Source organism: Diceros bicornis, chromosome 14, assembly GCF_020826845.1.
Source record: "Diceros bicornis minor isolate mBicDic1 chromosome 14, mDicBic1.mat.cur, whole genome shotgun sequence".
NCBI lineage: Eukaryota > Metazoa > Chordata > Mammalia > Perissodactyla > Rhinocerotidae > Diceros > Diceros bicornis.
Genome location: NC_080753.1, coordinates 42884316 through 42907606, shown reverse-complemented (window position 1 = coordinate 42907606; position 23291 = coordinate 42884316). Strand labels below are relative to the sequence as shown.

Here is a 23291-nt window from a genome sequence, read left to right as displayed (position 1 = left end):
TAATAAGATAACCAGTGGTATAAGCCCCACTACTAGGTTTGAGGTGGTGATAAGAAGCAATGGTAGTGAGAGGCTCACCTCATGGGGTGCTGTAGGGATCATGGGTTTAGAAACGGATGGATGTGGGTTCAAATTCTAACTCCTACCAGTGTCATTGGGGCAAGTTAAATTAAACCTCTCCGAGTGTTGGTGTCCTCATCTATAACATGAGGATATGGTACTTCCTCACAGGGTTACATGCAATAAGATAAGTGTCTCACCATTCCTAGCTTATAGCAGACTTCAAAAATATTTCCTTTCTTTTCTTCCCTCCTCACAGGCAGTTCATAAGAGGAAGAGCAGTTGTGAACTGGTGTGTTGAGAGAAGGCATATCTTTTGATATTTATCTGAAGGACGGCTTTTGATATTTATCTGAATGGTCCAGAATGCAACGCCAATGTTTGTGGCTAGAAAAAGGCCTGGGTTTCCTGGTTGTGCAGGTGTAATCTACTGTGACAGTTGTTCCGAGTACATCTCCTAATGAAGGATTCTGGGCTTCCCATCTTCAGGCTCTGCCAGAATGTGGATGTAAACCTGCCCATGCACTGTAGAAGACTCCCAAAAGCCGTGGTCCCTTTGACCAGGGAGGCAGATGGGAAACCTGAATGCCCTTCTGCTATTGTGTGTTTGATGACGGGCTGGAGTCAGGCTCCTGGAAATGGTTGTCACTTGGCAAGTTTTGTAAAAACGTTAGAGGTATTGAAACCACATATTGACTGCTAGCCCTTGAACATTCAGAAAATATAACAGGCTGACTTCTAATGGTGGAAAATGAAAGTTCTGTCAACTTACTAAATTTGAACATAACACTAATGAATGTGTAGGGAGGTTTGGATGGAACCTGTTCTACGTAGGTCTTTCACATAATTGTTAGAGAACTTGGCAACCAAATTATGCCTGGAGGAAATTTTGTTTCCAATTCTAGTTGATTTATTGGTATGTTAAGGGAATTAAAAAATTATTTAGCTTGGCCTTTCAGAGAGCTATTATTACCATTTGAACTATGACTATTATTGTTATTGTCATTAGATAGCAAAAATTTATTGAATTGTTATTGTTCACTAGGCTCCATGCTGAAAAGCTTTTACATATGTGCTCTCATTTAATCTTGACAACGCTCATGGGAAATAGATACTGTATTGTATCTATTTGAAACTGAGGATGTGAAGTGTAGGGAGATTAGATAACTGGCCCAAGACACACCTAGTAAGCAGTGGAGCTGGCACGGGCGTGTCCGTCTTGAGAAGCACTGCACTGTCGGCCTACAATTATGTCTGTAGGGATTGTCTGACTTGCAGAAGTCACGTGGTACGTCAGTGCAGCTTCCATTTCTGTTCTTATCCTCTATTCCTGTCTTTAGTTCTCTATCTTTACCTTAAAATCTCCATGAAAATCATGCGGATTTAGCACACTCTATGGTGAAACCATCCAGCATTTTCCGAGAAAAGAAATAAGGCCTGTAGGGTGAACTTCCCCAGGCCCTGGTTCTCCCAGTGCCCATTCTTCTTGCTTTAGGTTCTCTTTGTTAGACCTACATCCATCTTCCCGGGTGCTTTTCCTTCTTGTGTCTCTTTGGAAGTATTAGAATCAGTCTTCCTGCCATGGTTTCTCAGGGAATTTAAAAAGACATTTTAAGTATAATGATGGAATTTGGACTCATCCCGCTTCATTCTAAAATACTGTACACAGATTATGACACTGCCCCTGGCTGTGCTTAATGGTATTGGCTAAAATTTTTTTCAGGATTAAGACTGGGAATTTTTTGGACTCCTATCTTGAAGCTCCTTTTAAAACTCATAATTTGGGGAATTTTTAAAAAATCACTTATGAAGGAAATTTGTGTTTCTCTAACAGTGGCTGTCAAAATGATAAGCCAAGTGATGCAACACAGCCGGCAACCTTCTTTGGGCAGGTAACCTGTAACAAAGCAGAATTGGCCTTACTCCAGCATTTAAAACACCATCACCACCAGCATCTCCAGTGTCCTCGGGAAACAAGTGTAAAGCCCCTGCATTTTGAGTTATCACTAAGGTGGGGGAGAATGTTTGAATGTCTCTGCTCACTAAAAGGAAGCATCAGTACAGACTTGCCCAGACTGTGTTTTAAAGGACCAGGCTAACACAAGCCATCCTTAAGAAGCCCTTCTAAATTCCAAGAAGCATAAATTCCAAGATTTATGATATAGTTCTAATTTCATGCATTTCCTAAATATTAAATAGTACTTTTGGCCCCATATATAAGGTATATAGTATATTTATGCCTATTTCACAGGAGCTAACACATACTCAAACAGTTATAAATTATTTTAATGATTTATATTTGTTTTATCTTTGCTTTTATAACGTTGTGTCAGCTCTGATTTAATGTTAAGGGATGCAATCACTAATTTTAATATCTGTCCTATGGGGGAAATTATATAATTGTTATATATAATTGTTATATATTGTATGTTATATAATATGTTATATGTGTGTGTGTATGTATATTTAAAACACTGACTCTCCTCTAATCCTATAGTTTCTAGAAAGATATTGGAGTTAAAAAGTAAGGATAGTTAACTCCTTTGAAATGGTTATAGAATACCTAGCACCATGCATCAGTGATACGTAACATAGGAATTTAGGCTTCCTTGCTTGTAAAATGAATAAAATCGTGTTCTTTTGCAAATATCACAGTGTTCCTGGGATTCAGTTGCCTCATTCTCAAAATGAAGGAATTTAACTGACAACTTCAAATGTCAGCTTTAAACTGATTGAATTGTCCTGTTAATCTCTTGGGTCGTGCAATTTAGTGATATAACTAGGGTTAGCCTGAGTGTTTCAAAAGCAAGATTAACAGAAGCTCTTGCTGCAGCTGTCGGGTGAGGAGATTATTCGTGAATGTTGCCCTGTCATTTGAATCTGGTTTGCTGATGAACAAGCTAAACGCCGTTATTCTGAGGCCACCTCACTAATTGAGCCCCAGCCTCACCTCCACATCCTCTTTGCTGTCCAGTTATGGAGCCAGTGTCTTGCCAGACCTCAGGGGTATGGTTGGGACACGAGCAAGGTCTGAGACACAGGGCCCAAAGGACAGGCACCACCACCAACTGTGTTCATCCAGTCAGTATTTCCAAAGCTCTGCTCTCAGCACACTTGATTTTGGCAACTAAAGATTGGCATGTAGTTTTTTTTTTTAATTTTCAATTTCCCTTTTTATATTTTCCTAATTCCTACTCTTTTTTTTCTGACTAAACTATAGATTTACACTGTAAAGTGGACTGTTATTAATCATTCTCTGCCTTGATTTCCTCAACTGAAAAATGGTGATGCTAATACCAGTCCTTTTATTCACCGTGATCTTGGGAGGAAAAATGAGATAACCAATGCCATAACATACTTTGAACTTAGAGCAGGAGGGTAGTTCAATTGTAATAAGAATCTTCTATCTTTCTCTATTTTTATGTGACATTTAAAATGTTAACATTGAATACGCACCAGGGAGGGAAATCTCATTTTGAATGTCATTGATTGAATGATGGCCTAGCAGATATTAGAATTGCATTCAAACACCAAAAAAATGTGTTTAAAAACTGTTAAGACCAAGGCATTTACTATTTCTTCTCAAAGAATATATGCAGAAATAGGAGAGTTAGATGGTAACTGTAGGGCATAATAAAAAATTAAGAATATATACTTTAAGATTTTACAAACCTATTTTATATGTATCCTTTCAATTGAAGAGAAAAAGTATAACGTGTAGCTCATGAATGTTTTACTATGTCGTGATTTTTTTTTTTTTTTGGTGAAGAAAATTGGCCCTGAGCTAACATCTGTTGCCAATCTGCCTCTTTTTGCTTGAGGAAGATTGTCCCTGAGCTAACATCTGTGTCTGTCTTCCTCCACTTTGTATGAGGGTCACTGCTACAGCATGGCTTGATGAGTGGTGTAGGTCCACGCTGGAGATCTGAACCCATGAACCTGGGCCACTGAAGCAGAGTGAGCTGAACTGAGCCACTATGCCACTGGGCCAACCCCTACTGTATAGTGATTTTTTTTTTCTTTCAAGCTGTATGATTCAATAAAGAAGCCACAAGTAGCTATTTTAATTAAAATTAATTAGAATCAAATAAAATTAAAATTTCAGTTAGTCTTAGTCACATTTTAAGTGCTTAGTAGCCACATGTGGCTAGTGGCTACTGTATTGGAGAATCCAAATATAGAACATTTCCAGAAGGCTCTATGAACAGCACTGCTCTAGAGGAACTGAGAAAAGATAAAAGAACATCCCCGTCCTTCTCCTCCCCCAAGTTTTTTTTTTTTTTTTTTTGGTGAGGAAGATTAGCCCTGAGCTAACATCCGTGCCCATCTTCCTCTATTTTATATGTGGGACACCGCCATAGCGTGGTTTGACAAGTGGTGCGTTGGTCCGCACCCGGGATCCAAACCTGCGAACCCTGGGTCCCTGAAGTGGAGCACACGAACTTGATCCCTATGCTGGGCTGGGCCCCCAAAGTTGCTTTTTAAAATTTAAATAGAATCTCTGGCTTTATAATTATATATATATATATATATATATATATATATTTGTTTGTTTATTTGGAAGATCGGCCCTGGGCTAACATCCATGCTCATCTTCCTCCCCTTTATATGGGATTCTGCTACAGCATGGCTTGACAAGCTGTGCGTACGTGCTCGCCCGGGGTCCAAACTGGCAAACCCTGGGCCGCTGCAGCGGAGCATGTGCACTTAACCGCTTGTGCCACCGGGCCGGCCCCTTTATATTATATTTTTAATGTACATTTGAAATTATTAAAGAAAGCACAAGGTGTTTGTGCAGGAAAGCACAACTCACTCCAAAACATCATTTGTTTCTCTACTGAGAACAAACCTGCTCTTCATAATAACACTGGGAAAATCTTGGAACCAGTTCTTTTTTTTTTTTTTATAATTTTATTTATTTATTTATTTTTTCCCCTGAAGCCCCAGTAGATAGTTGTATGTCATAGCTGCACATCCTTCTAGTTGCTGTATGTGGGACGCGGCTTCAGCATGGCCGGAGAAGCGGCGCGTCGGTGCGCGCCCGGGATCCGAACCCGGGCCGCCAGCAGCGGAGCGCGCGCACTTAACCGCTAAGCCACGGGGCTGGCCCTGGAACCAGTTCTTTGCTCTCAAGTTGCACTTCCTCCAGAAATATTTTCTTATTCACTTGGTAACATATTACCTGGACCAATCCAGTAGTCACTTAATCATGTACCATCTTGAATTGTTATGTAATTATTTCATGGGTATAAACCAAGCTATTACCTTAGCAAAATAATCTCTAATATTCCAAATTCACTCTATCCACAAATCCATCTGGGCTTTATCATCAAAGTTTGTCCAGAATCTGGCCACTTCTTGCCACTCCCACTGACCACCATGGTGCCAACCATCATCATCTCTCTTGCGAATTATCGCAGCTGCCTTCTAACTGGGCTCTCTGCTTCCACTCTTGCCCTCTCACCCACTTTTCAGTCTGTCTCATCATGGCAGTCAGAGAGATCATTTTAAATGACAGGTTGCATCACACTTGTGCTCAAAATCCTCCAGTGGCTTACCTTTTTATTCTAAGTGAAAGCTAAAGTGTGAACAATGGCCTATAAGGCCTCACAGGTCTCACAGCTTCCTTTACCCCCACCTCATCGCCCCTCTGACCTCACTCATGCTTACTCTTCTCAAGCCACAGTGGCCTCTTCCTTATCCTTCAATTACTGCAGGCATATTCTTGCCTCAGGGCCTTTGCATTTGCTGTTCCCTCTGCCTGGACCAGTCTTGTCTCAGAGATATCCATATGGCTCATTCTGTCACTTCCTTTAGACCTCTTTCAACATCACTCATAATGAGGTCTCACCAAACTATTTAAAAATGCCACCTCCCCGTCATCCCTCTCCCCAGTCCCACAGAGTAATCGCTGTTCCTTCTCCCTACTATATTTTTCTCCATAGCACTTATCACTATCTGGTGTACCGTATGTTGTGCTTATTTATTTGCATGTAGTCTGTCTCCTCCCAGTAAAATATAAGCGGCTTGAAGGCGGGGCTTGATGTCTTTATCCTTAGTGTCTAGCACAAGGTAGGCACTCAATAATTATTTAAAGGAATGAATAAATGAATGGATGAAAGATAATTATTCAGATATTTAATGACAATTATGATAAATGCTACAAGAGAAAAAAGGAATAGGATAAGATGAGTGCATTTAAAAGAGAATTATGTTTTTTGGAACCAAAGAGTGCTAATCCAATTGAAATTCATTTTAGCGAGAGAAAAACAAAAACACATCTAGTGTAATCCTGCCTCCACCTCCTTCGTCTCTAAGATTACTCTGGTTTCAGGCTCTGTTTTCTGCCTGGTTCCTCTGCTTCCCACTCTTGAGGGGCTACATAGAGGGGCATTTGAACCAGCGCTCCAGGGGTCGTATGTGGAAATCTTCAGAAAGAGAGTGAACTTGGGGCTCCAGCCTTGGCTGGTCCTTCTGCAGACCAGCCCGGCCTTTGCTGTCAGGCCAGCCCACTCAAAGATGGCAGGGGAAGGATCCTCTTGGGTTTGGAAATGGGCTGCCGTGGGTAAGGTGTTTGTTCTGAGTGAGCAGGGGCCAGGGAGGAAGGACCCAGCCTGCATAGTTTGCTGCCTTGTGAGGGGAGGTGATGACTTTTAGAAATATAGAGGCAGAGAGTCCCCTGCCCCAGGTTAGGAAGTGGTTGATGCCAGCCTGCAGCAGCTGGCCTGATTCTGGCATAGTGGGGCAGAGGGGAAAGCTTGGGATTGGTCTGGAGCAATAAACATAGAGGGGTTACTTACAGTTTGCTGGTTCCCACTGAGGCAGGGAGGAGGAGGCACGGCTGCGTGGAGAGCCTGAGTTGCTAATTTCTACATTGAAGAGCGCAGCGGCAGCTGTGTTTGTGCCGAAAAATGTTGACAACTTTTCACTTCCTCTCATTGTATGAAGGCTGGGTTTGGCTTAAAAAGCTCTGCCCCCAAGTTTCACTTTATCTTGAAACTTTGTACCATTTGGCAAAATTCTCAGGTGAAGTTCTTTTAGTAGATGAATGATGATTCTGTGTTCCCTGAGCAAAACACTTCTCTATGTAGCAAATCTCACTTATCTGAAGCTTCAAGAAAGAAAAACATGCTCTATTTAAAAAAAATAGATTTTCTCTCTTTGGCATATCCTTTCAATATGCCCTGGCTTTTTTTGAGGAAGACCAGCCCTGGGCTAACATCCGATGCCAATCCTCCTCTTTTTTGCTGAGGAAGACTGGCCCTGGCCTAACATCCGTGCCCATCTTCCTCCACTTTATATGGGACGCCGCCACAGCATGGCCTGCCAAGCAGTGCGTCGGTGCGCGCCTGGGATCTGAACCGGCGAACCCCGGGCTGCCGCAGTGGAGCGCCGCACTTAACTGCTCGCGCCACCTGGCCGGCCCCTGCCCTGGCTTTTAAAGATAGGTTTCCTTATGTTTAAATTGTCTATTAATTGTCACTAAAATAACATTATTTCTGTATTTCATGTAATGTCTGCCTCATCAGTACCCAGACCCACCCTTTGTAAATTGTTCAGTTTTGTGGATTTAACTCGGTTGCCGTGTTGGTACAATCAAGGGCAAAATCAAGATATAGAAAGCCATAGGATATCTGAAATAATTTATTAAAGAGATATTGCTTACCCTGCGTTGATGGCTAGAAATGACATTCCCAACCTGTGGGGAGCTGCGGAAGACTAGAGCTGGAACCCTGTCTTTCTGTAATGAATTAGTGAGTGAAGAAGTTCTTTGAACACAGTAGGCAAAAGGCAAGGATGTCAGCATTTGACACTTCTCCACCTTTCCTCTACTAGGTTATCTTTTTCTTGTTCTACGTCTCCTCATTTTGGCAGGTCAGTGAGGAATTTACTAGGAGATCTGTTTGAAGTGGGTCGAGGTGAGCTGCGAACAACAGATTTTCAGGTACTTTCCTTCAGGATATGACTAATAAATAGGAAGGATTTGTCAATTATGTGGTAGGCAGCAGGAATAAAAAGGTGTAACTGAATTTTTGTAATCAGATTCACAGACTGTAGCAACTTTTTACTTTCTAAGATCCTGAATTTTCCCAGCTGGAAAGCGGGGGAGGAAGAGTGGTAAAACTTGTTGCATTCATTCATTCAACAGATGTTTGAGCACCTACTTTGTGCCAGGCACAGGGAAATAGAGCTTTGAGTAGGACAGATATGGCCCCTGCTCCCAGGTACCTTACAGTCTGGTGGGGCTGGTAGATATTAAATATATAATTCCACCAATAATTAAAATTGTGATGGATAATACTAAGGAAAAGTGCAAATACTGTGAGAGCGGATTGATAGGGAGACCTGCTGTAGTCTGGACTTTCCTTGGGAAGTCTTTTCAGTTGGGATCTAAAAGATGAGTAGCTGTGAAGCAGGTAAAGGTAAAGAAAGGAGGGGGAAAGGAGAGCATTTGAAGCAAGAGTGGGGCGGGAGACCTCCCCTTGGGAGGCCCAACAGAAGGCCAGTGTGTAGAATGGAGGGTGGGGAGCAGTGGGGAGGAGAGGGAGTGAAGTGAGGCTGCAGGTGAAGGCAGGGACCCAGTGTAGTCATACAGAGCCACTGAAGAGCTTAAGCAGAGAAGGGTTATGATGATAGTAGGGTTTTTAGAAGATGGCTTCAAGATCTTATATAGTCAGTTGATTTGGTGAGGCAAGAGTGGATCTCTTAGGAGGCTACTGCAAGTGGTACAGGAGCAACATGGTGGTGGCTTGGAATAGAGTCATTGCAGTGGAGATGGAGAGAAATGAATGGATTTAAGAAACGGTTTGATCGCATTGGACTTGGTGAAGGATAGAGATAGGGAGTGAAGATGACAATGCCTGGATTTCTAGCTTGAGAAACCGTGTGGATGGCATGCCCATTACTGAGATCAAACTCTTGGAGGAGGAGCAGATTCTGGAAGAAAGATCACAAGTTTAGTCAAGGACATGCTGAGTTTAAGGGTCGGAGACACATCCAAGTGGAGATAAATAGATCTGATGATCCAAGAGAGGTCTGGGCTATGCATGAACTTGGGAGTCATCTGGGATCCACTGAAGTCATGGGAGAGAATGCAGAGTCGGGGTGGGGAATGGACATGCAACTAGGAATGATGACCAGAGAGGCGGGTGGAAAACCTGTGGAAAAGAGAATTCCAAGCATGAGGGTCTGAGCCAATGCTAAGGAGAGTTCTAGTTCAGCTGTGAAATGTGATTCAGGTGTGCCCAATGCTAAGGCGCAATCTAGTTAGGAAATGCTGAAAACTACACACTGGGTTTAGCAACCGAGAGGTGATTGGGACCTCAGCAGGAGCAATTTCAGTGGAGCTGTGGGGACAGAAGCCAATTTTGAACAGTAGAGGAGGAAATTTGAGGCAGGAAAATGAAGACATCAAGTGCAGATCCTTTTTTGAGATGGTGGGCTCAGAGGAAGGAGGGAGTTAGATGGAGCCACAAGAAGTGTGTAGAATTTAAGGTATAGCTCTAGATCTTGTATCTCAATGTTTGGACATTTAGATATGGAAGGGAAGGCATAGTTAGTCGCTTAAGGTTCCTGCAAAGGTGGGCGGAATATAATCCAGAGCCCGGGTGAAGGGATGGACATTTACCTCCAGCGCTTCAGAAGGAGAGGAGGGGTGCAGGTGCAGGGGCAGGCAGGTGTGGAGGTTTGGAGTGGGATGGTCAGGGCTACTATTCTGATCATTTCTCTTTATTCAGTGAAGTAGGAGGCAGCATTGTCTTCCCAGAGGAAGGAAGTGCAGTCAGCTTGCTGGGTTAGATCAGTTCTCCAGCTGTGCTTGGCAGCTACCACTGCAGCACAGAATAGGTGGTTTTAGGTGGGTTCATCCAGGGTTGAGGTTTTTCTCTGTGGGTGTAATGAAAGGACAAGGAACACACAGGCTGAAGGTATTAACAGTGGAGGAATGATTTCAGTGAGATGAAGACAGGCTAGGGCTGATGGAGAGGGAGGATGTAGAGTAGTGAGTGACCTGGCAGTGTCAGGGGGCAAGAAACAGTGGTGGGGGTAGCTGAGTGGGGGAACAAGATACAAGTGCCTCTCTAACTGTAATGTGCATGTAAATCACCTGGGGATCTTATTAAAGTGCAGATTCTGTGGCAGCAGGTCTGGAGTGGGGCCTCAGATTCTGCATTTCTAACAAGCTGCTAAGTGATGCCTGCCCTTTTGGCCCATAGATCACACTTTGAGGAGAAATTGGAAGGTTGTAGTCAGGGAGTGAGATGCTGAATTAGAAATCCTAGAGGTGGTGCATTTTTGAGCAATAGATAACATGGCCTGGGGAATAACTGAGTGGACCAGGAGGTCAAAGAATGAGAAGTCCACCTGGTCATTGAGTCTTTCAGGATGCACAACAGTGATGCTAACACTTACCGTGGGCAACACTGTTCTAAGCACCTTGTGTCTGTTATGTTGTTTAATCCTCTTGACAACCCCCAATGAGTGTGTATTATGATTGCTTATTTTACGGATGAGGAAAGCGAGGCACAGAGAGGCCTTTCCCTAAATCACCCCCGCTTGTGAATGGTGGAGTCAAGATTTAAACTGGGGCAGTGAAACTCCAGAGCCCTTAGGTGAATGGATGCATTACTGATCCCTGATGACAGAAGTGGAGGGGGCATAGAAAAATTTGAGCCAGGTGTTAGCAACATCTTTGAATAAAGTTAAGAGTGTCTAAGAAAGTGCTAGAGTTTTTACAAGTTATGCCATTTAATCCTCATAACTGTCCTACAGAGGTTATGCTATACCCATTTTACAGGTAAGAAGAATAAGATTCAGAGAGGTTAGGTAAGTGGGGGAGTTGGCAAGTGAATTCATGTTGGTCTGAGTCCAAAGCCCATTCTTCCTCTATATCAGGTTTCACTACAGTATCACCACATAGAAGTGAAATTCTCTTGTAATTCTCAGAAAGGCTGTAGTTATCATGGGAATAATCTCTCCCTGCACCGATCAAGCTACATTCTGGAGATGATGTGTTGTGAACAAAGCTGAGCGCAGGAGATGGGGCGTCTGGGTTTGGCTCTCTCTCTAACTAGCAAGTTTGCACACGTCTCTGTAGGTCTCAGTTTTTCATTCCTATAGATCACTTTCAAAGCTATATTCTATATAGGACAGTTATGTTGACTCCTTTTATATTAATGTCTACTGTGGGCTTAGCACTTGATAACATTATCTCTAATTCTTATACTAGCATCAATATTGTCTCCAACTTAGAGGTGAGGCTACTGCGGCCTGGAGATTTAAAGTAACCTGCCTGGGCTGGCCCCATGGCTTAGCGGTTAAGTGTGCACGCTCCGCTGCTGGCGGCCCGGGTTCGGATCCCGGGTGCGCACCGACGCACCGCTTCTCCGGCCATGCTGAGGCCGCGTCCCACATACAGCAACTAGAAGGATGTGCAGCTATGACATACAACTATCTACTGGGGCTTTGGGGGAAAAAATAAATAAATAAAATTATTAAAAAAAATAAATAAATAAAGTAACCTGCCTACTACCTCTCAGCTCACAAAATGGCAAAGCTGGGATTTCTCCCGAGGTTTGTCTGACTCCATAGCTCATGTTCTTGCCATTCTCCCACGCTGTCTCAACCTCTGCCATAGCCCCTGGGTGGATCATGCTTACGGGTGCAGATGGTGCCATAAGCCAGGGTTTATCAAACTTTCAAAACCTAGACCCAGAGAAGAAATACATTGTATATTGATTTTGAGAAGCACCCTACCGCCACACATATATGTGCACACACACTCATGAGCATGTGTGTGTACCATGTACACACTGATATCTCTGTAAGAAAAGTTTCAGAGATATCTGAAACAGTGCCTGTGGTTTCTACTTGCAATGCACTTGATTTTTTTTCACTTCTCTTTCAGTTTAGTCTATTTTATTATATTAATAATTAACTCTAAACTCTAGTGAATTGATTTAACCACCCACCCAGCCCTCCGTTTGAAAATTATGTGCATACCTGGATTCCTCAATATAATCACTTCAAATCTTCTTTTCTCCTTCTCTCCCTATTTCTTATCTCTGAATTTTATGAAGACTATCTCTCTATCTGATTATTTATGTAACAGTATTAAATCTAAATCAATCTCCCCACCATATGCCGCCCACACTAACGCAAAGTGGAAGAATATTTCGTAAATTTACTCAAAAGGAAAGAAAATGCATACTTTTCTATTTGATGAAAATGCTAATGTCACAGAAGGGAAAGAAGAAGGAAGTGACATTTGTGCCTCCTTGCCTTGAGAAGATGAGGATATAAGGCCAGGAAATATTGGCTGACAGATTGAAATGGTGTAGGTTGGGGTGGGACTGTAGCAATAGAATTTCAGTAAAAGATAAGTGCAACTTACTTCCTGTTCCAACTCTGCCAGATGGCCAGTTGTTAGCTATTATTATCACTATACTTGTCCAAGGACATTTACTGGACTCCTTTATGTGCCAGGTCTTGTTATGAGTGCGTCACATACGTTATCTTAGTAGGTGATGTTGTCTCTATGTTTTTACAGATGAGGAGACTGAGGCATGGAGAGGCTAAGTAACCTGCCCAAGGTCACACAGCTAGTCATGAGTGTTCTAGTGGGAATTCATACCCAGACTCTCTGCCTCTAGAGCCAGTGCTCTTTGTCACTTAGCCATAACTGTCACTTGTCTTTCCTTTCAACTAATTCTGTGTGGTCTTTGTTAGGTGCCATGCTCAGGACAGGGGGTTCTCGCCCTGGGGTTTTGAATCTTGAGAGGAGGTGCATGGATAAAAAGTGATTGGAGTCCATTCACTCCAGAGGGAGAGCCAGAAGGGACTCCCCACTAGTTCTTGCTTCTCATGTATATAGAGTCAATTTTGCTTTTGGTTTCTGTCCCTCTTGAGCTCTGTTTTTTTTTTCTTGATTATGAGAGCTGTCCATTTCCTTTAAATAAATTTGTGCTTAAAATTCTGTTGCTTGAAACAAAGAGCGTGCCCTAATGGATGCAGACGAATCATTTAACTCTCCCTGGTCTGTTTTCTCTTCTGTAAAATAAAAGAATTGGATACACCCATCCCCAGATCCCTTTTAGCTATGTGATTTTTAGCTAGAATTGAGTGACTCTCATGACATGTTCAAGAAGATATTGGCTGGCCCTGTGTTGGGGAAGCAGGAGAAACTTTGCTAATTAGTTGGGTTAATATGACATTACATTCATGTTGTATGTTTTCTGTACTCCTTTCATGACTGTGACTCTGCTGTTGGTGAATTCATTTAAAACATAAATATGACGGTGATGACTAGAAAAGGTCCCTTCCCAAGCATGCCACATGCAGACCTGTGGGACCCCTGCTCACCACTCACCCCAGGCTGAGAGGTCTGGGCAGAAACTCTGCCACACGTGAGTGCGTTAACGTGAAACCTTTGTGGACCATGGGGAACTGAAGCTAGGTATTGACTCATCTTTACAATTAGCATAAGAGGTGGTCCCATTCTAGGGATTATGGTCATGCCATCATTCTGCCTTTAACAATATGTCAGTATAATAGAATCAGTTTGGCAGATTCCAGAGTTTTGTATCAGCTGGTGCTTTGAAAAGAAGATCTGATATGTAGTGACATTAAGACGAATTGATGTTGTTTTGAAGTAGCCACATGTTCATCTGTGGGGAAAATTAGATATGTTTGTTTTCTTTCATGCTCTGATAATGCCTTACAACTTGCAATAATGGGACTGAAGAAAGAATGAAGCAATTGTATCTGACAAGCTGTATGTAAACATTCCATTTCTGCATAATGGCCTAAATAACCAGATGAAAAGAAATGGATTTGCACAGGTGTTAGAGTACAAAGACTTCCCCTGAAAATAGACATCTGAAGAGAAAACCGAACTCCAGTGGCTTCCTTGCCCCCCTGTTGAGGGAGCATCTGTTGTTCCAGGGAGCAGGGACCCAAGACACTTAATTCTTCTCAGCAGATATTTCCTGGGGACTTGCCACTCCTAGCAGTCCACACAAACCAAAGAGTGGCAGTGTCCTAGAACTGGGAGAATCCCACAGGGGGCCTACAGACCCAGAGCGTAGGAAGGTAACTTAGAGACCTTTTCCAACCCCCTTATTTTAAGTTTGGGTAAATTTAGGTCCACAGAGATAGTAACTTGTTCAGAGTTAGGTCACTCAGCTAGCTTGAGGCCAAACCCAGGCTAAATCTGGATAACTCTCTTCTTAGTTTAATACTATTATGTACATTTATAATTTTATTATAATATTAAAATATAAATCGTAATAACAAACACTATATAGTATTTTCCCTGTGCCAGCACTCTTCTAAAGCACTTTACATTTATTAACTCGTTTAACCCTCATGACTCCATGAGGTGTGGGTACGATCATTATTCCCAGTTTATAGAAGAGGAAACTGAGCCATAGAGAAGGTTAGGTAGTTTGCAAGTCACATGGATAGTAAATAGTGAAGCTTGGACTGAAACCCAGGCAACCTGACCCCAGAGTTTGTCCTCTAAATCATTAGGCCAGAAGTTGGCAAACTTTTTCTGTAAAGGACCAGATAGTAAATATTTTAGGCTTTGTAAGCCATAAAAATCTCTGTTGCATCTACTCACCTCTGCCCTTGTTGTGCGAAAGCAGCCAGAGATGATACATTGAACAAGTGGGTGTGGCTGTCTCCCAATAAAACTTTATTTATAAAAATAGATGGGGGGCTAGATTTGACTTGCAGGCTGTAGTTTTCAGATCCTGCACTAGACTATGCTGCCTCACCGGGGCACACCTATTAATGGCAGTAGGAGAGATACAGATGCTTGAGACGTATAGTGATCCGGTTTTATAAGGGGTTTGGGGCCAGAAATTGCACTAAATTGATGCATTGTTTTGTATTCTTTTTCAGTGAAGTGTCCTTCTGCTCTGGCTAGAGAGGGTGATGGTCATCATAGCTGTGTACAGTGGGATGTTATGAGGCTCAGAGCCAGGGGAGACTTTTTTTTCTCCCTCAGCTTTCTGGATGACCTTGCACAAGTCCCTTAGCGTCTGTCAGTCATAACTCTCCACAGTGGTGATAATGGTCCTCGCCACCTGCCCCTTTCCCTCCCCAAAGTGTGTGTCTTGGATTAATGAGAATATTGTCCCTGATGCACTTGGAGTTGAGAGTTTGGAAGAGGGGAAAAGTATTAAATGGCATTCATCATTCATTTTGCTTGCAAATTAGAGAGCACTTTGGGGGTATAAGACCATTAAGTTGAATGTTTGCCACGTGGAGCTCAATTTTAAAGGAAAGGCGTTCTTGGTAATCTGTGAGAGAGAATGTGGATTTTGGGAACATGAATTTATGGATTGCCTGTGCAGCGGTAGGCTTTAGGCAATGGAGTTATTTAAGAGGGTGAAACAGGTATTTATTTCAGTTTTTAATAAGTGTGCAGTGAGGTGGTTCCATCGCCGACCTCATTATATCTCATCTCCATGAGAAAATTTAGGCTTCTCTGCTAAGCTGTGCGTCTTAGCAGTAGGGAAGATTTTTATAAATGTTTCCAAGTGAAATTTTGAAGTTAAAAGTTGAACTGAGAAACCTCAGAGGGAACCAGGCTGCTGCTTGCATTTCAATGAAAAGGAGAGGAAATTCATTATAGAGGTTGAAAATGTGGTTTGCATGCTAAGACCCTTGTGGAAGAATGGGCCTCCCTGAGGAGGTGGGCGGGAAGTTATAGCTTGCCCTTTGTGATTAAGGTTCTTTGGCTAAGCACATATACTCCTTCTGATGCCCCCTCATTTTTTTTTTTTAACGTTGCAAGAAAATTCTTCTTCAAGGTCAAAAATATATATGGAACTGAAAATTTCAGCCTAAGATGTCTCAGAATCTTTGTGGGTTTGTTGTTGTTTGTTTTGTTCTGCTGACAAAAACTGTTATTTAAAAATCTAATAGGTGTAACTACTTAATCTTACTTTGGGAATCTAAATTCAAGACGCTGTCACATCGATTATAGTGTTATAAAATGTGGTATTTGGCAAAGAGCTTCTGGGTGCTGGGCCAGGGCTTAATCTACATTTGTATGTTACTTATAACGACAGTATTAGTCCTGCAGAGGAATCTTCTTCTTTTACAGATTAGCAAACTGAGGTACAGAGAAGTTAACAACGCTGTCAGCGTTCAACAGCGAGAAAGTGGCAGAGCCAGAATTTGAATTTGTCTTCCTGATTCCAAAATCCAAGCAAGTAGGGTGACCAAGAGTCCCAGTTTCTGGGATTCAGGATTCTCAGTGCTTTTAAACTGGAAACGTCCTGGGCACACAGGAAGATTTTTGGTCACCCGGCAAGCAAGATGCTTGCTGTCGCTAGCACCAAGGTGGTACCCATCATCAGGAAACACTTTCTGATAAATCAAAGAGAAGTTTTCCTGTGCGATTTTTCCCCTGACCTGCTAGAAGCCACGTGTGTGCGCTGTAAGCCCTCCAAGGCCGCAAATCTTGGAGGCCAGCAGGAAAGCAGGGAGACTGAGTTCTTTGAGATCCTCAGCCCCGTTTATTGGCTCCACTTGTGTTGATAGAGCAAGAGGCACAATTCTCGGAATGGTACCATTTATAGTTTTTCACTCTTGCTTTGAAATGTTGCTACACTATTGTGCTCACAAGTGGACATAGTCTTGGGAAAGGCTGGGTCAACTTAGGAGGATTTCACCCATTCCACCCCATCCCCTTCCAGACTTTCTAAGACTAGTCCTCGTGCCTCTGGGGACCCTAGCTGACCACTAGAAATGGGGACCGGCCAGCACAAAGCTTCTTTCTTTAAAGCCTGGGCTCCCTCATGGATGTGTCCTTTTCAAACAAATTATTTGGGCCAGTGTCCAACTTCTGAAGGACACTGTGTACTTATACCGCCTTTAAAATATTTTTAAAGAAAGGGAGTTTGCACACACGGCCACAGATTGTAAGCCCTGTTGGTGCCGGAGTGAAAGCAGAAGTGATCATTAGAACATCATATTCTACATATGCTCAAGAGATTGCTCTTAACTCAAAAGGTGAGTCCATATGAACATTCTGGAGTTTTTTCCTTTCTTTTTAAAAAATGTGCTCACCCAGTCAATACCCTGTCAGTGGCCCCTAAAATCCCCTGTGGTGACTGTTGAAGAGAGGGCAGGTCAAGAGAAGGCAGACAGGTCATCTGATGGCTTGGCCGCTTGTGGGAGACCTTACTCCCTAAAGCGCACCACTTGTAAGAGGGCAGAAAGGCCAACCCGTGCCTTGTGCTAGCAATTGCTGCTGCATGTCAGCTGTTCGGGTGCCTGTTCTGAGATTAGTTTCTAAGACTTGTTAATTAGATTCACACGGGGGACCTCGTAATCACTTAATTACCGATGTGCTCATTGTATAATAATGTCAAAAGGTGTCTTGTCATTTTTATTTCCTGTTTTGTTCAAGTTTCTCTGTGACTGGGTTACAAATGAAATACTGTTCCAGAATGCAGTGTGTCTTCCGTGATTGTTGTCTAGTGTTTTGCAATAGGCATAAATAAGACACAAGCTCTCAAGTGACTGGCGTAGAGAAAGCCCTGGGACATGGAGGGGAGCGTGAAGGCAGGGGAGGGTGCCAGAGGAGGGAAGAGAGAATGAGAAGATGGGGTGAGGTGTCTTGGGGATAGTGACAGTAGAGAGAAGGGGTTGGAGGGAAGGTTGGGGGAGCAGGCGAGGACATACAGATAGACTCAGAGATACATGTGTAGAATCAGGTAGACAGATATAAAACAGAGACACAGACAAGGAGACCAGTAGGGACTGGTCCCTTTTCTTATGATAACCCAAACATCCCTCATCCTATTTATTTGCTTCTTTCTGACTTTCAAGTTCTATGACTCATCTATATTTGCATTTGTGCAAACTCTTGAGGAAGCTTGGAAGGGTGAGGTTTGAGAGTCAGTGTAAGTAATTAGGAGCTCAATCTCTGGAGCCAGACCATCTGGGTTCAAATCCCAGCTCTACCACCTGCTTGCTGGGTGACCTGGGTGAGTCACATAATCTCTCTGTGCCTCAGTTTCTTCCTCCTAAAATGGGGATAATAACAGTGTCTACCCCATAGGGTGCTGTGAGGATTAAAGGAGATAACATATGCAAATCTATTAGAACAGTGTACCCAACAGGTATTGGCTATTGTTACTGCTATGCTTGTAAAATGATCCTGGATGTTGTGGGACCAATTTTCCTTTGAAGGAATGTTCACAGAGCTAAATATATTTTTCTGAATACTGAAGAAGCTACATGTTCCCGTCTGGGGCTTTTGGCACTGAACCTTTTTGCTAATCTGAGGAGAGAGTGAAGAGATCATAGACTGGGAGTAAGGAGTTGCATCTTCTAGTGCCGGCTCTGGCACGAACCAGCTGTGAGATGATGAGTTTCTCTGGACCTGCTCTCAGATTATAAACTAAGGGGAGTTTAAAAAAGTCTTTGAGGGGCCGGCCTGGTGGCGCAGCGGTTAAGTGTGCGTGCTCTGCTGCGGCGGCCCGGTTTTCGCAGGTTCGGCTCTGGGGCATGGGCTGTCGCACTGCTTGGCAAGCCATGCTGTGGCGGTGTCCCATATAAAGTAGAGGAAGATGGGCATGGATGTTAGCCCAGGGCCAGTCTTCCTCAGCAAAAAGAGGAGGATTGGCATCAGATGTTAGCTCAGGGCTGATCTTCCTTACCAAAAAAAAAAAAAAACAAAAAAAGTCTTTGACCAGGTCATACTGAGTCCTTTCTGGCATGTGATTTGGCTATTATTTTACCTCTATGCAGAGGTTTTGTGGACTTAAGATACTTGAAAAGATCGGGAATTGTCCATACAAGTACCCCTGGAAGAGAGCAAAATGTGTGTGAGGGAGAAACGGTGAGTATAGGAGTCTTGGCTTCCTATAGCCATGCTGGTGATCATGGCCGTCAGCATTATTTTCTTCTGTCTTTTCCTGTTCTCCTGGAGGAGGAGCAGAGTTTGAAAGGGGGTGTCACATCCTGGGGCTGGACTGAACTAGGAGACTCAAGATGCACTGAGGAGCAAGGGCTTAGTTCAGAGAAGGCGAATTTTTCATCCTTTAAGGTGAGTCCTGATCTTGTAATTGTCACTGGTAACCTGTCCCCCAGACCTAAGCAAATGACAGTGTGGGCCACACCTGCCTCTGGCACCCTTTTCTCTCCTTTTCTATTACTGTCTGGCCACTTCTGACTATCTGATGCTCACTACTGAACCTTTTGTGTCTCATGCAACGAAATTACCTCTTGCTCTTCGCCTCCCCCAAAGCAGTCAAACTCTACCTCCCTGAGTACTTCTGTCTTAGTCAAGGACTGGCTAGTGCAGATGACTGAAGACTAGAACTCTCCAGGGCATGCTTGGATTTGAAAAGAGAATCCTATAAACTATCGGAATGTTGAGGAAGATACTGTTTGAACTGGGAGCTTTGTGGGTCCCTTCGCAGTCACAACCCTAACTGGGCTATTCCTTCCTACCCAGTCCTGACTGATCTGCCAGCGGGTAGAGTACCAGGAGGCAGGATTGGGTAGGAACATGTAAATGTAGCCTAGTGGTGAAGAGCATAGGCTTTGGAGTTAACAGACAAAGATGGGTGTGAATCCTGTTTCTGCCCTTACTGACTGTGTGACCTTGAGTGAGTTACATCACCCAGTCTCAGGTTACTCATCTGTAAAATGGGAGTAATAACAATATAGAATCTGGTTGTTGTGAGGATTAAATGTCAGTGTATTCAAAGATGTTCCCCCATTTATGGCGCATAGGGAATACTTGATAAATGGTAGCTCCTACTCAGGGTGGCTTCATGGGCCTGTGACCAGCACAGTTGCACAGGGCACCAATCTCAGGAGGGCCCTGCCCTTGGGTTAATGCTACTGTCACTGTCTTAAAATTCTTGATAATTTTTGAACAAGGGCCCTGCAAATTATATAGTCAGCCCTGCTGCTACTGGGCTGCATTTGACCTCCACTCACTCATCTGGCCCCACTTCTTACATGTCCCTCTTCTTTCTATTGTTTGTTGCTTTCCTCTGTCTCCCAAGGGCCTTAGTAAAAAGAAAGGATCATTCTTTAGGGAAAAAAGCTGTGGTTCACAGCACATGAATATTCAAATGTAGATCTCTTCTGTGTGCCTAAACTTTTAGAAGTCACTTATTAATGATCTTTTAGAGCATGTCACCTCCAAAATCAAGTACTGATACCAGGTTAAATGGATCCTGTGAATAGCCGTGATTGAAGGCATTTGGGTGAAAGGTCTTGAAATGGGCTGTGCCTTCCCCACCTTGCTCATTATCAGACTTTCCCAGCCAGTGTCGGGCTACCTCCCTTGGTCATCTGTCTCAGAAATAGTCCTTACTTGAGTTATTCCCAAATAGTGGTGACCTATGGTTATTCAAAGTAGAGTTTTATAGAAAATACACTGATTCTGTTTGGAGTTGCAAGACTAGAGAGAGGCACAGAGCAGGCCACAGGCACACCCATTGATTCACCTTCTGTGCATGGATTAGCACTTTGGCCCTGGGTTGAATCAGGGTAAATCCTACAACAACTTGGGTCTTGGTGTCCTTGACTTCTCATTTCTAAGGTTTTGTTCATATCTGGCATTCTTATAGTAGCACGTAAGCATTATTTGCTAAATATCAATTTAGTGACAAGGAAGTTCTTTGGAAAATGAAAAAGACAATTCTTTTTTTTTTTTTAAATTTATTTATTCCCCCAAATCCCCAGTAGATAGTTGTATGTCATAGTTGCACAGCCTTCTAGTTGCTGTATGTGGGACGCGGCCATGAGGCCGGAGAAGCGGTGCGTCGGTGCGCGCCCGGGATCCGAACCCGGGCTGCCAGCAGCGGAGCGCACGCACTTAACCGCTAAGCCATGGGGCCGGCCCGAAAAAGACAATTCTTGACAATTCATCAGAACTCAAGAAGTCTTGGAGTCTCCTTTCTTTATTGCAAAGGCCCATGAGGGGTGCCCGGACCTCCAAGTTGCAGAGTGGCACATTTAGATATTTAGGGTTTTGGACATAGGATCCCTGCTCCAGGTCTGAGCTAGGAATTTGAACTATTTCCAGTCCCTTTGTATTCACAAGGGCCCCTGATGGGCAAGAAGGGGCCTATAGGCATCTGGGACTCCATGGGATCTATATATGCTCTTAGCTGAGTATTGGAATCGAAACTTCCATAAATGTTCTCTTTAGGACTGAGGGAGGCATAGCTGAGAAGCTCAGTTGGGAACAACTTTTTGGAAGAAGAAGTTTGCTGCCTGTGCATTATGTAAATGTCAGCTTGTGTACAGAGAATGGAAAGCAAGAGGGCAAATGTGGGTGGTGGTTGTAATTTGGAAAGTGCGAATGAGTAGTTGGCTTTTTTATTAAGTTTGCTGTTGATGTAGTGGGGCTCGTGACTATATATAAGATATCTGTATTTTAATATCACAGAGACCTGTCTTCCTTACTCAACTGAAGTAATCTGTTGGTCCTTTGAGCTGCTGACTGATTGGTCATCTTGAGATTTCACAGATGATTTGTTCAAAATAGACCTTCATATAGTGACTTTTAGAGTAAAACTAATTCTTCAGGGCTAAGAAGCTGTCCCAGTTCACTTCTTCTTCTTACATGACAGGAACCAAGCCATATGACCTCCCAAGGCTTCAGTATCAATGAAGTCCTGTGGGTAACACCAAAGCCCACCAGCCTCACTTTTTGGTATTTATTCTGATGTTGCTTCTTCTGTCTTACAGGTGCTTACATCATGCCGAGCCTTCCTTGTCACAGCACGAATCCCCACCAAGGTAAGTGTTGAGAGTTTCCTGCTTCCAACACAAACACAAACACACACACACTCCAATACCATACACACTCACTCCTCAATTACATAGACTTATGATTTAGGCTAATGTGTCCAGAGTTCTCTTAGCACACCTGTATTTTCCTTCCTTCTCCCCAGGAAGCACCTACAAATTGTGATGATGGACATTTTTTACTCCTTTTTTCCCTCTGTTTGTGTAAAGGCATCCCCCAAAAAGTGGTGAAGCGTTTTGTGCTCCATATCCCTGAGGCTTATGGATTCCAGTCATTTTTCTCTCTCAACTGGAGCATGGTTTACTTTCTTCAAGTCTAGTTTTTATTTCCTTTGGTCCAGTAATGGCAGATTTTTCTAAGGCTTTGACATGTGGGAAATAACCTTCATAACTCTAGAGAGAGTGCATTACCAGTAGCGCACCTCAGCTGTTCTCCCTGTATTCTGGTGTTGCCTATAAAAATAACACAGTACCACTTTGTTCTTTAAAAGATGTCCTTCATTATATGGTGCAAATTAAAATCTGAACTGATAGCTCATGAATTAGGCATAATAATTGCTTCTTTTATTTTCTTTATGGTAACAAAGAGGGAGATGTTGACCAATTTTATAGGCTATAGACTGCAAGGTAACAAGAAATCGGGATTTTTTTTTTTCTAAAAAGATGATGATTGCTACATTTATTGAGTGCTAGTTTAGTAAATAAGATTTACTCCTTAAAAGAAATTTATGAAAACCACGATGTAGGTCCCATTGTTATTCTCATCTTGAGAAAACTGAGGGACAGGGAGGAGGTTCAGTAACGTGCCCAAGGTCACACTTCCACTAGTAGGTGACAGATGTCAAAGAATGAGAGCAGGGGCTACAAAGCTCCTGCTTAACTACACTGTTATTACTAGAATTTAATTAATTATCTACTAAGTATAGTTTAAGTGCATTCTCACAGTAGCCTTGTAGGTAAGATATTAGAAAATGGCTCAAAGAACGCAAAGTTGACTTGTCTAAGGATTCACAAGTAATGAATGGGAGAAAGAAGAATTAGACTCACTATGTCCTACTCTTTTCTACTTTCTACTGAGTAGAAAGTAGAGGTATGAGGGGTAGGTGAAAGAAAGTATGAGGGGTAGGTGAACTGCCTCACCTACCCCTCATACCCAGGAAAATGGGTAAGGTTTGGAAGATGCTTTTAGCATTACTGTACTGATGTTTGGGCTGCAGTGTTATCTGCTCATTTTCTTAGTTCTTTCATGTTTCTTAAAATTCAACATTCAGCCACTGTTTTGTGAATATCTCCTTATGTGCTAGACACGGTGCTGTAATGAAATGGACCCTTTGGGACTTGCAGTCGAATGATTTGTGTGATTTTCACTGAACTTTGCAAAGATAGAACCCACTGTTTGTTAGTCAAAGGCTTAGGGTACCTGCGGCCTTTTTTCT

General features: G+C 42.9%; 1 protein-coding gene across 4 annotated transcripts in view; it reads left to right on the top strand.

Moving 5' to 3' along the window:
* The window catches only part of CARMIL1 (capping protein regulator and myosin 1 linker 1), a 318049-nt gene that overhangs the window by 101977 nt on the left and 192781 nt on the right, over nt 1-23291 (top strand). For 3 of the 4 annotated variants that reach the window (XM_058555125.1, XM_058555128.1, XM_058555127.1), the window contains one exon: nt 21796-21846. In XM_058555125.1, coding sequence (XP_058411108.1) covers nt 21796-21846 — 51 coding nt within the window. Of the gene's footprint in view, nt 1-21791; nt 21847-23291 lie in introns of those variants that run through there. The other variant, XM_058555129.1, reaches the window with a different exon arrangement.